The sequence below is a fragment of the Acanthaster planci genome, linkage group LG11 (genome assembly GCF_054643075.1).
Source record: "Acanthaster planci isolate LZ-2023a linkage group LG11, COTS_SCS, whole genome shotgun sequence".
NCBI lineage: Eukaryota > Metazoa > Echinodermata > Asteroidea > Valvatida > Acanthasteridae > Acanthaster > Acanthaster planci.
The window spans coordinates 17197261-17210763 of NC_141787.1; the positions used below are offsets into that span (position 1 = coordinate 17197261).

Sequence of the window (13503 nt, forward strand, 5' to 3'; positions counted from 1 at the left end):
GTCCAAACTAAATGAGACAGGTAAATTCCTCTCATTGGTTAGAATATCTACTGGTACTGTGTGCAGTAATACACGTGCCAAATACATGTCCATTCAATTATAAATCAACCTGCGCATGTTTTACAATGGTAATGTTCAAACTCAATCACATTTTCCCATGGTGTGCACAAAGGTTGGCAAACCTTTTTGACCTGAACCCAAATGCATACACATGTAAATGTACCAGGTTTAAAAATAAATGGGGGCACTGGAAGATTCCAAGCTCGTAATCATATTTGGTGCTGGTCTTGGGCCCAAGACGCCTTTCACGGTGTTACAATCTGACATATGTGTGAAGTTACTGTGGTGCACCATTTGTAAGATTCATTGTGGCAGTGCCCTCTTTTTATGTATACCAGCCGCTTGTGATAGGAAGTCATCTGGTGATGGTTTGTGTCACTGAATAAACTACAGGAAGGTCTTGGAACCAAGACTAATTTGGTACTTAGAGGGTAACACAAAAAAGATTGACAGGGTAAGCATAGTATGGTCAAATAAAGTGAACCCCAAACTTATACTTAGCTGTCAGACACTGATGGATCTTGTTGCTAAATTCAAACAGATAAAAACAGGCTACTGCACAACATGTTAAGGTGGCGATCACCTGTTGCGCAGGTGCCATATGAAGCATAGTCCTTTTCAAATACTTGGGGTTGGGGGTTCAGTCAAAGTATCTAATTCAGCATTAAAGAATTTTTCATTCTTCTTAAACACACCTATGAATCAACTGTTCTGAAATCCAAACTAAAAGCTGCATGTGTCCAACCTGGTTTCGATTCCTTTTGATTGGAACAACAATTTTTCTGAGTGAGTGATCAGTTAGCTGGCCATCTATTTGGCTAATGGCTGGTTGCATTTTTGACAAAGGGCTGGGAGATGGAAGACGAGGGAAAGGGCAGCTTGGAAAGTGGGAAGTAGGAAAAAACATCTACAAAACCATTGGGTGTGACTATTAATAATAAATGAAAGGATTTCAAGGACAAAGTCATCTACTCTACTTAGGAACTCAGTGGCAGAGGCAAATTGACTTGGACTCAATCAGCAAGCTTCCATGGAGGTACATTTGTTGTGGCTACCGGTACATTGCTCCTTAAAAAGTTACATTTTCCAGTTTATGGTGGTAGAGCATGATTTTTGATCTGTTTTCATCAATTTCTAAAAGCAAACAAAATTATCCATCCACAGGAAATAAGTATGGAGTTGTTAAAAGATTTGAAGCTTGGCAACAAAAATTCGGCCACAACTTGATGGTGTGCCCTCACAAATCACATTCCAAATTTATACTTTCAAAAAGATGTCATCAACAGCCACAAACCTCCTCACAAAAAAATGATAGTTTCCAAAAAATTGGCTGATTGTATTTTTCTGGATACCTCTTTGAAAACATAAAACACAATATATGGTTATTCTCTACATTTGACCAAAGCAAAATGGAATCCAACTTATTGCCTTCTACTACCTCACAAAGACAAAGAACGTATAAAATATTTATGGCTGCTTACCACGCTAAGCCACACAGAATAATGACATGAAAACTGGCTCCCGTCCAGCCAATTACCAACACAAAGTACACGTACATGTGCATGTCGTGTTACTAATTTTGTTTCTAACCTGTATTTTCAAATTATCGAGTCCTTAACAAAGATTCAAGGGACGAGAAAACGATTTGTTCTACCCTCACAAATACAGAGGTAATCAAAAAGTAAGAAGTTATCATTCATAAAACCTGAATATCCATGTCATTATTCATGGAATTTAATCACAACGATGTAATTGTTGAAAAATTGAGGACTAAAGACACTCTGTGGGGAAGTTATCTTTGCCTACCAGTACAAATCCATTATATGATGATTGATTTTTGTGTTTAAATACAGTAAAAATGGTGTGATACAATGGCTCACATTTAGCTTATGTTTCACAGAGCTGTTTTATTGTACCTGTAAAAATGTCAAGTAAAGTACTTGTTTGCAAAATAGAAAAATGGTGAAGTAAATTGATTTTTCTGATCGGTTCAATCTACTCTCTTCCAGCATCTGTGCACAAACATACATGTACATGTCCAGTTAGTTCAGGTATATTTTATTAATCATATAATGCTCAAAACAGAAATGAAATTGTTGTCCTTGTGAGGAATCAATAAACTCGTAACCAGAGTAAAAAAAAGAGTGATATGTGCATCAAAATCCTGAAAGGACAGTTACATAAAATATGCGGTGCAACCGGGTATAGGAATGATTAAAACCCTCAGATGACATAAAAACTATGTTTTACAGTACCAAAATTGAAATAAAAAGGCATCCTACCCACAGTTTCAAAGAAACCACCACCAGTAAACAAACATTACCAAATATTACACATGTCTCTAAAAACAGCAAATTGCAGTACTTAGCCAACCCCTTTCATATCTTTGGCCAGCAAGGATGAAAGTTATCTAACAAACTATTTATTGAAAAGATGAATAGCACTTGGAAGAAATGAGAACTTGTGACGGTTTGTGTTTATCACAGAGGAACAATCCTGCTAGACCAACTGAAAATGACATGTGGGTGCAGAGGATGAGTACGTCTGTGTAAATAGTCTCCAATTTGGTTAACAGAGCTCTCTCATAAATTACAAGAAGCTCTTTAACATTGGTTTCAAAACTTCCGATAATCTTACTTGCTGTTTTAGGAATTCGTTGAAGTTTTCGCATGCTTCAGCATGTATTTCCTTTATTACTACAGGACAAATAAAGCTTCAGCATAAAAATATAACTTCTGTTTTGGTTTGTGGCAAAATGATGCTGTAAACATTTAACTTTGCATTAATTGGGTACTTCAAAGTTCTCTCTTCTTTTTTAATAGATCAGACTTAACGGTAAAAGTGTGTAAATTTTCTTTTTGGAAATGAATAATCATAACGTCATACCATAATTATTCAACCTACCATTGATATTTAAAGTTCAGTTTTGAATTTTGCAAAAAAACAACAACCTGTTTACAGGGTAAAGTTCTGTTAGACCTTAAAGCAAATAAGACCTTTGATCAAACTATTGGAAACTGAAAGATTCAGTACCCCTAGCTTTTACAGATTCTTTTGGAGTCAACAAGGTGTTGTCTGAGGATATCGGGAAGGGAGGGGGAAGTTAGGGCGATGGGAAATAATGACAGTTCATTTTAATAATCTTTGGCTTCACTATTACTACTTCATGGGATTACAAGACAAACTAGACCCCTTGGAACATTTATCCTGGACATCAATTTAATTTGATCTCATCATTAAAAGGCAATCAGAAGAACCAGCTTCAATTTGTTGCTACCTCACAGAGAGGACAAAAAGTCTCTGTACAAAAGGAAATGGCAGAGACTTGTTAACTTCTCCAGAGAATAGAGAATGTTGGCTTTTGTTATTGACTGAGAAGCGTCCTTGCTTTTACCAGCTTCTCATAATGTCCCACCCAATCGATAGTATCTCAGCCAACATGAATAGATTTTTCTTCCCGAGATGTTAGACACCGCTGGCATGTTGAGGGGTTTAAGAGCTTAACACTAAAACAGACTAGACTTAGGACTTCCCCCCACAGAAGGATTCTATTATCTCCAGGTTTGGGGGTTAGGTCAGGGATTAGGACTAAATCACATGGGGGCAAATCCAGGGGGCAAAGGATAAAATACCCTGGTACAGGGGTAAATTCATAATGGGAAGAAGGGTGGACTCTGTTCTGTCAATAAGTCTAGCCTGAGGGGGTTAGTCTTGCCCAGAAACAATCACAGGGGTGATTTAAGGGAGACCTGTTAGAGAAGTAGAATGGATTTGGAGATAATGCTAATCAATAGCTGGTGGGATTACTTGTGTTGGGAATGTTTCAACAGATCAATCTGAGACTATGGTGCAACATCCGGTCATAATGCCTGGTTTGCGTACAATGTGGACAAATCCTTTAAATATCGACAACAAGGTGGTTTTGAACAGGACCAAGGAACAACGAGATTGTCTGGGGAAAGCTTTTGAAGTGGCTAAGAAACATGGTTTCACCTTTGCCATGCATCCAAGGCAGAAAATTCACCTGGTATTTAAGAGTATGTCACATAGGTAAAAGTGACTGGATGCTGAACATCAGCTGAAATTTCTCAAATTAACAGACAACCTCAAGTAATGGCAATATTTCAAAGGCACAAGAATATTGCTGTGATTCCAAAGCCATTTTTCCCACTGTATGTGGAGAGAGCACTTTAGTCTGCTAAGCAGTAAAGGTTGTTATTGCCCTAGAGCATGGAATATGTCTGGGGTCAATTTAATTGGCAGTTACACATTTGCTTGGTATTTTGGTTTACATGTATGCTACAACTCTGAAGCAACCAACGATAACCTGGATTATTTTTCTTCACTTTGGTCTGTTTCTTTGTATTTAGTATGCTTCTGATATTCAGAGATTCGGGCATTTGTAAACCACTTTGTCACAGTGATTTGCTGATAGTCTGAAGTGCGAGTAAAATGAGATTTAAAAACTTGCTCTTGGGCAAATGACTAAATACGGTTGAAGATCTAATTTGAAGATATGACTTTGACAACATGACTCCCTTGCAAGCTTACACCTGTTGCAGCCTCTCATCATGAGACTTGGACATTTTACAAGAGATTTCTGATGGCACATGAACGATTATGGTGGGAGCATTATCCAAAGTTGACTGGCTTTCAAATGCTAAACTTCCCATTGACTAATGGTGCAGGACTGAAGGACTGTTATTTGCTCTGAGGAAAGCAAATGTGGATGTTTCGGTTTGAGCAAGCAGCACTGTCATCATCATTATTATCAGCATTGCCTCATTACATGTTGCTGGTGAACTGAAGCATGTCCAAACTACATTCTGGTCTCCGAGGACACCAGTTCACAGACACCTGTCTTATACAGCAAACTCACTGTTACATGCCCTATGTTACCAGTGACATGATGGGCACCAACTATCACTATGACCTCCTACTTGAGATCGCTTCCTAAAGAGACAAATTAGTAATGATGTGTCAATAGTAGAAAACAGCCTCTCCAACATTGTTGTACAATGACCACTTCAGCGGGGGATGATGTGTGTCAAATCCCCTACCCATTTGTTGCACTTCAGTGCCAGACCAACAGACAACCAAAATGTCTGCTCAACGAAAATGCCAATAAATATTTCACATGTGAATGAAAAGCAATCTCAATTTGGGAGTGGTAGACCATTAACACAAATTACACAGCAATACTTTACAAATTAGAATCCATCTTGGCATGAGGTGTTCAGTCAAGCATGGAGAGTGGCAGTAATCACTGTAGGTAGGCACTGTTGATCAGGGACTGCCTGCCATTTGCAATCTGTCTGCAGTGCAATGTACCCAACTATCTTAATAAACATCTTTGTTTTCCCACTCCTAGGCCAGAATCCCTGTATTTGTCTGACCTCTAAGGATATCATCGCATTCTTGTACTATGATATGACACTTTGCTTCTGCACATGAATGGTTATTGTGCTTTCATTAAATTCTCTCATCATCAGAAGTTTAAATCAAAATTGATGCAGGAAAAACAAATAACAATTTTACAATTAAATGTGATATTTCTGGTACAAACTTTCAGTGATGAAAATGATTTATTAAATGATTCTTTTTTATTTTCAACCAGAACTTGCATTAAAATTCTATCCATTTAGTGAAAGAGACAGAACTGCCTCACTTTTGACAGAAACTTTTAATGAGTGTTTTTTACTACCGCACAGTCCAAAGAGTTCCAGACTGTGTCATTTTCAGTCCGTCTTGAAACCATTTGATGTTGTTGCTCATAGTCCCTGCCCTTGATTTTCACAGTCCAAACAAGTGCCTCATTTTTCAGTGCAATATTAATCCTTGGTTTTGATCTCTACAGAGTGCTAGGACTCAGCTTCATTTCACAGGAAGAAATGAATACCAGCAGAAACAGAACAGAAAAACCTCATCAAAATGAACTTGATTAAAAACGGAAATATGAAACTAACAGTGCATTAGGACTTGCATCTGTTTAAATATTATTCTGTTCTCATGTGCACTTTTGTGGTGTTCCAGACTCCAATGTTCATTGTACATGTTCAAGTGAAAGAACAGTTGCTGCACCACACTTTTAATAATGCAAGTAAATAATAAAGTTTAGAAAGTGCTCACTGTTGCTAAAAGTTACCAAATTTGCAGACGTTTGTTCTGAATCAGGGTGGTGGTAAGTTACTGTGAGGAAACCCAGTGAATTCTACATTGATGTTTTGTGAGAACAGCGCTCCACAGTGGAAAATAAGTTAACTGTTGCTCTTTTACCGTAATTGGACAACATTTCAACACCCTACCCCACTCCATGGGGGATATGCATGTCTATATCTTAGCAACCATGCAGACTGATGAAATGCGGACAGAGCGAGAGAAGCCTTTATCTTTCCACCTTGGAACACTGTTCCCGCATGGCATTACTTTGGTATTCACCGTGTTTTGTCACAGCAAGTTATGGCCAACTTAATGATGGAAAAATGTACCCAAATTTGGCAGCGGAAGGCACTTTTTCAACTTTATTGTTTAGAAATGTACATGTTACTTTTAAGTGGTTGGAAAATTTCTGGATCAACATGTACATTTTACAACTGCTGATGTAATCACTCGAAACTTTTCATTTATGTTTGTGAAAATAAAAACAAGATTCTAGACAACTGGTCAGTAGGCTAGTTGGCGCAACTGACCATGGTATTATCCCAGATAGGCATATGAATATTCAAAAACAAAACTGCATTCCATCTGTTGCTGGCTGGGTAACCCTGGCACAAAGTCTGTCACTTCTAAAACACCAGTCACGGATCATGACTTCAATTTTGTTGAAAAAGCCATTAGTGAATTAGCTCCACATACAAAATTTAGCACATTTTATATCAAGATGAGACATGCTCAGGCAGAGGCTGGTGATGGGGGATAGGGTGTACTATTCACCACTCATTAACGAGATTGTGAACCCCCTGTTATGGTGGCTTTATAGTCCCTCATAATGTATTAATAATGAGGAAAACGACGACAGCGAGTGTCAATAATAGAGAGTGATTCTCTCTTGTAGGCAGAGTTGCCGCGAATTCTAAGAACATTCACAAATCAAATGACTAATAAGGATATCATCACTGTTTTGTTATTATCACAGGAGACAAGAGATGACAGTTACAAAACAGTCTAAAAATATATTCTCCTAGAACAGAACTGTCTCGAAATCTGTCAAATGGATGAGATTGGAATACAACAGAATCCTTTTCAAAAATCTTTCTTTCCTTCTTGCCATTTCTGGGAATTTCTTTGCTTGTGAGAGCATTGAAAATATATAGTTTTAGAATAGAACAGTCCAGATTACTTCAAGACAGTACACTGAACTTTTGTTCCAGATGTTTAATTTGTCTGTGTTTAATTTTGCACGAGAATGGAGACTCAAGTTTTTTTTGTGGCAAACTTCAGAGATTAAAGATATTTCCCCAGTTCTATCACGAGAATATGAGCTGCAGGAGTTAAAACAAAAACCACAGAAACAGATAAAACAAGGACTTTGAGGACAAGTTTCTGAAGTGGTTTCAAAAGTGCGGCACTCTCTGAAAATAAAGGGACATGAAGTAATTACATGAAGAACCGATGGGCCTTGGAACTTTCAGGAATTATGGTAACGATCCTTACTCCTGCATCATGCATGGTGGTGGCTTGTAAAAGCTTATTAAACATTCATCAAAGCTTTTAAGATAAAAACCACTGAATTAGGCTGCTTGTGAACTGATCTGTGACAACAAATAAAATCAAGTTCAATAATTGAGTCATGAGCTACATGTATGAACGTCTGTCTATGTGAGTTGGAATAAGACAAGGAAGTGTTTAGTTGTCATGGAAGTGTTTGGTCGTCATGATGACCGAGCCTACAGGTACATAACACCAAGAGTGTCAAATAGTATCATGTAAAGTTTAAAGATAGTAACTAAAAGCCTCCAGAGGCTGACCATTTTCAAGGTAAAATAGGGCTGTAAATACAACGATCAACGATCAACCAATGAATCCAAGAGGTATAGCAGGTAATCATCTGAGCTATCCACTAAAATATTACTGAGTCAAACAACACAACTTATTCACAATAAGCTACTTATTATGAAGAAATCTGAGTGAATACAAGCTTGGAAGGATTGAATTCTGGTCTGTTGGTCATGACTGGCTAATCACAACCCGCGCCTGCAAAGTGCATTCAACCTTTACCACAGAGAGCTGGATGATAGAGGGCAGCATGGAACATTTATCACATATAAGGCAGACAGATTAGGGACATGTCCAAATCAAGTGGCTGAGGCTAAGAGTAATACATGAACCTACATGTATGGGAAGTGCCTACAGCTGCCAGCCAGTCATAGCCATAACATTCACACTGCCCCAGGCATACACATGCTGTTGGTTCCATGAGCAGATGGCAGTACAAAAGCCAACAATGCATACAACCAACAGAGGGCGATATTTACAATTGAGACAATATGGAAGCAAAATATTCAGTTCCCTGAACCAATCGTATGGACTGTGTAAATATGCAGTTGTAAACATGCAGTTGTAACAAGGTGCTAACATCAAACGTTTATTTTTCAAATAAATATTACACATACTGAACCACATGTAGGGTTACCAGAAATAAGTTCAGTTGGATCTATCACACACTTTATACTTTCCCAATCTAAATGGTTATTCTTCATATTGTGTAACTCTTTCCTATGGCCTCCAACGTGGTTTCTCAAGATTTCTATAAGAAATAATTCTTCTCTCTTCTGTTACTTTAAAAACAATCTTGCAAGAAAACCCTTTGCAGCACTCCAAAAAAAAAAGGGCAGGCTGGTGTTAATGGCACTTGATTGTGAGTAAATCTACAGATAAGAATCTAAATCTCAAGGGATTTGGACTCTTGCCATTAACTGTGGCAAATAAACTCCTGAGAAAGTGCCAAGGGTGGGGAAGAGGCAGGGAGATTGGTCTTATCTCCTCTGATTCTTGTCTTAAGATGCAGTAATGGAAGAAACACCTTGAGAAGAGGCACTAGGAGGAAGATGGTTTATCCTTATCTAACATTTGCCAGACAGCAGGCAATGTGTTGTCCCAGATACTGGATTTAAGATCAGGCTGAAAAAAAAAGGCTTTCTACCTGTAGGGTAATTCATTAGAGCAGAGACATTGAAGATTGAAACAAATAGAGAAAAGGGAAATGTGGGGAAATTCAAATTAAGTTTGTAATGGTGTACATCATTTCAGAAGATTCAAGTGAATGCATTCGTAATCTTATTTCATAATTTACATGTATGAAACTCTTTCGCTGCATTAATGCAAAGGTAATTTGCTTTTTAATTGCTTGAATGATGGTACAGCAGAGTACATGTAATGTTGCTTTGAGAAATCCACATTTACAGCAAAATTAGATGAGTTCGAATGAGCATTTCTAAGGAAGATAATAACCGGAAGCTCTTCAAACTTTTCCATCCTCTCAGGAATATACAGCCAATCTACAGCATTTTTTCTGCTTTGATGCCCTGATAAAATGTCCCCCCAGACCACAGCACCAATAATCTTATCTTTGCCGTTATTCTCAAAAGGGACTAACTTGTGGGCATGGCCTGTAGGCTTTCATGGAGGCAAAGCTGGCAGATGGCATGTACGATTTTGCCTGGTGGATTTACAGGTACCTCTTTCTCTGACTTTTTTCATTTTTTTTTATCTTCCTTCTGTTCAGGTCACTTGAGTTAAGTTGGGTGATGTGATTTAGAGGATTATTAATGGTAGACTGGCAAAGCTGACCCATTTTGGAGCTTAACACTATCTCTTGGGAATACTTTTTCATTCATTGAGTATTAATGTTTACGGCATGCTCTAATTATTCAATAAAAGAAAAACAATATGGGTTTTCCCAATAGGGCGCCTCCAAGAGTTTGCAACGTGTTGGCCAATCACAATGTGTGAAATCTGTCGATCCTTACCAAATGCGCATTTGGTCGACAGATTTCGCGCGTTGCAATTGGCTAATACGTTGCAAACTCTTGGAGGCGCACTATTGTGAATCGCCCGTAATGTCAACAGGTTAACATGCTGACCTTTGAACCTTAAGCAACATCGAAAAACAAGCTGAGACACAAGACGTCTTCTACAAGTTGCGGACAATTTTGGCATGGTTACAACATTCCAGCATTGATCAAAAGAGATGTTAAAAAATCTGATGTCCAACATGATTTGCTAAGATTTGCCATTAATAACAATTTCAGAGATTTCTTCACCTGTTCCAGCAAATGAATACATATGCAAGCCTGTCAATTATATCTTTAGTTGCATCACGAACTGACGTATCATGGATAGTTGCTGCACCAACTGTCGTATCGTATGCACAAAGTCTATGGGCAATACTGGTATGTCACTTTATGGTGCATCAAACTATCTTATATGTCACTTCATGTTACGCCAAAACTATCCTACAAGTCACTTCATGGTGAACTAAACTATCCAATATGTCACTTCATGGTACACCAAAACTATCCTATATGTCACTTCATGGTGCACCAAAACTATCCTATATGTCACTTCATGGAGCGCCAAAACTATCCTACATGTCATTTTATGGTGAACTAAAACTATCCTATATGTCACTTCATGGTGCACCAAAACTATCCTATACGTCACTTCATGGTGCGCCAAAACTATCCTATACGTCACTTCATGGTGCGCCAAAACTATCCTACAAGTCACTCCATGGTTAAACCGACACAGTGTATGTGAGGAATGACATACATGTATATGGTCAAGCACAACTCAATTATACACAAACAGAAGACGAAACCGTAAAGGTAGAACAAATCTCTGTCAGCCTTGCAATGCTTTCTAGGACAAAATCTGATATTTGCTGTCAAGAAGTCTCACATTTTCACAGCAAGTTTATGTGCACATAAAAATCTTTTTAGCTTAGGTATTTCATGCGATCACTCAGAGAATTTGTCTTTTACATGTAAATCTGCCATGTCACTTGATATGCAAATCTGCTGAAACTCGTCCAACCACACATAAAACTTGTCATGGATTAGAGCAAGGAGGATGGCATGACATTTAAATCCTTTGAAGTGGTTGTTGACATTGAGATGCAAATCAAATAAATGCGCTCATTCTCTCATCCCTCAACAGCTGTATTTGTAGGATTGCTTTGAAATTGACATTGAATCTGATTAGGAAGGAAAACGTTTCTAAAAGTTGTCAAATAGTTGTGTAATTTTGAGTAAATCACAGATAAGAAATTGTCGGTTTGTCTCTCAAGGACTGTACAAGAAAATGATGGAAATGGGTACGCTATTTTTACCACTTGTGATGAAAACAAATGTCACACAGGTGAGTTTTTCCCAAATGTTTAAGTCTAACTGGGAAAGACTTTTGGTTTATTCACCAATGAACTCATTCCCATTTTGTGCTTGAATGAACTCAAATGTTCTTGAACCTTTGAAAACTGATACATGTATACAACTTTAGTACTCACATTTGTAGAAGCAACACACTTAGCATGGTCCAGCCAGCAGGTTTAAACGTGATGTTAGTACTACTCAAGTGAAAGGTGCGAATCAACGCTTGAAGATCAGATGACATGTCACGCATAGACAGCCCCAATGGTGTAAGCATTTCAGAAAAGCTGAAATATGGATCCCACAAAATACGATTCTTAACAATATTAACGAAAAGCTGAACATGTTCAAATGAATAATTTTGATTTTCTTTAATGAGTGCTTCTTATAATTAAAATACAGAGAAAAAAGAAACTTTGTTTATATTTATCAAGTGAAACACAAATGTTAATTAATGACTTTAAAAGTTCAGCAGGCAAAAGAAGTAAAAAATCCCACCACTCGCACCAGGAAGCTTTTAAAAGTGACTTCAAAATTGAAGAAAACTGGGGGGGGGGGGTGTTTTAAGAACAGGTCACCAAAAATTTCAGTGATTAAAATGACAGGAAAGCTCCTTACACTCTGTTGAGTCGGTCGGAAAGTATCTTCCTTCTAATTGCCATCTGAGATTTGGAATCAACCAGAGGAAATCGTAGAGTTCGATCAACACCTTCCTCCTAATGACAAGAATCATAAATGCAAGAATGACGAAAAGGTTAACGTCTCGGCAATCAATGAGGATACACATTCCAACCCCCCCCCAAACCAAAGAAGACACGCCCACTCCCTAATCTTTTCCTAACATATGACGGGACAAATCACAATGAATCTGAACATGTGTTACCTGCTTCTCCTCGTTTTGGGCCTTCTTTTTCTTCTCTTTGATGTCCAGGTAACTGCCGCAATAAAACTCCTGCACCTTGAGTGAATATTGTTTGGTTTCTTCCTTCAATTTATCCATGCCCGGTAAAGGTTTTGCTGGAGGTAAAGAAGGCTCTGTTGGGTCTGCCGAAGGGTCACGGGTCATGGTAACAGGGTCAGAGGTCAAGTTTTGCATTTCAAGGTTAACGCCTGCTTGTTGAGATGGTGCACACTGACGTGAAGAACCTCCCATTAGAAATTCTCGTGTTTCGTTCGAGGTCCATTCCATAACTGTTCTACTGACAGACTGGAACAAGGATGTCTCATCCATAACTTGGGGACTAGATTCCTTCATTTTCCTCTTGGCTTTCTTCTTTTTTACTGCTTGAACATCTCCTGAAGCATCTCCTTGATCAGGACTGGGTGATGGTTTATTAATGCCAAGAGCCACACAACCATTCGTTATGTCAGAATTAGATCCATCAATGCTTGCTAAGTAGTCTTGCTCTGAGTCCTCTGCACTTTTGTATCTGTTTAATTGTGCATTTTTGATTTGTTGTTCTTCTATGGCTTCAGATTTCTCATATATTTCCCCAGAGCAGCTACCATGAATGTTATCTTCAGGAGGTGATGTAGTGTCTTGCACTTCTAGGCTTCCAAATTCCTGTTTTGGATAATTGTCAGAATCTTTGCATTGTACAGATCTTCTCTGTTCACTTTGAGGTGTTGTTGGATTTCTACCAATCTCAGCCAACTCCTGCAACCTTTCTCTCTTCCGTGTATCAGCAAAAGTCAAGTTAGAGAGGTCATCTTCAAGAAGACCCACAATTTCATTCTTTAAGGGTTCATCTTTATCGCTGCTGTCTACTTCACCAACATCTTGAGAGTGGATTCGTTCTGTGAGAACCACATTATCTTTTGCAATCAAGTAAGATGCAGTAGAATCAGCCTCCATGTCTTGAGTGAGAAGCTTGATGTCTAATGGTCTAGGATAATAGATAGCAACAGAAGATGAGGAATGACACTATTAAGAATCATGCTACGTAATCTGCGCATGGCCTCCAACAATTACGCCTCCAACAATTACGCCTGACTGTTAAGTTTCCTAAGAAGTTATCAAGCAAGATGGTATGATTCTCAAAAGCAACTCTGCTACCTGACAGTAATGCCACTAAAA

At 38.3% G+C, this 13503-nt stretch overlaps 1 protein-coding gene across 4 annotated transcripts in view; it reads right to left on the reverse strand.

Moving 5' to 3' along the window:
* Positions 1-13503, reverse strand: part of rpap2 (RNA polymerase II associated protein 2) — a 37669-nt gene that overhangs the window by 21489 nt on the left and 2677 nt on the right. For 3 of the 4 annotated variants that reach the window (XM_087143567.1, XM_022229681.2, XM_087143566.1), the window contains 3 exons: positions 12310-13312; positions 12045-12142; positions 11564-11713 (listed from right to left, as the gene is read on the reverse strand). In XM_087143567.1, coding sequence (XP_086999693.1) covers positions 11564-11713; positions 12045-12142; positions 12310-13312 — 1251 coding nt within the window. Of the gene's footprint in view, positions 1-11559; positions 11714-12044; positions 12143-12309; positions 13313-13503 lie in introns of those variants that run through there. The other variant, XM_022229682.2, reaches the window with a different exon arrangement.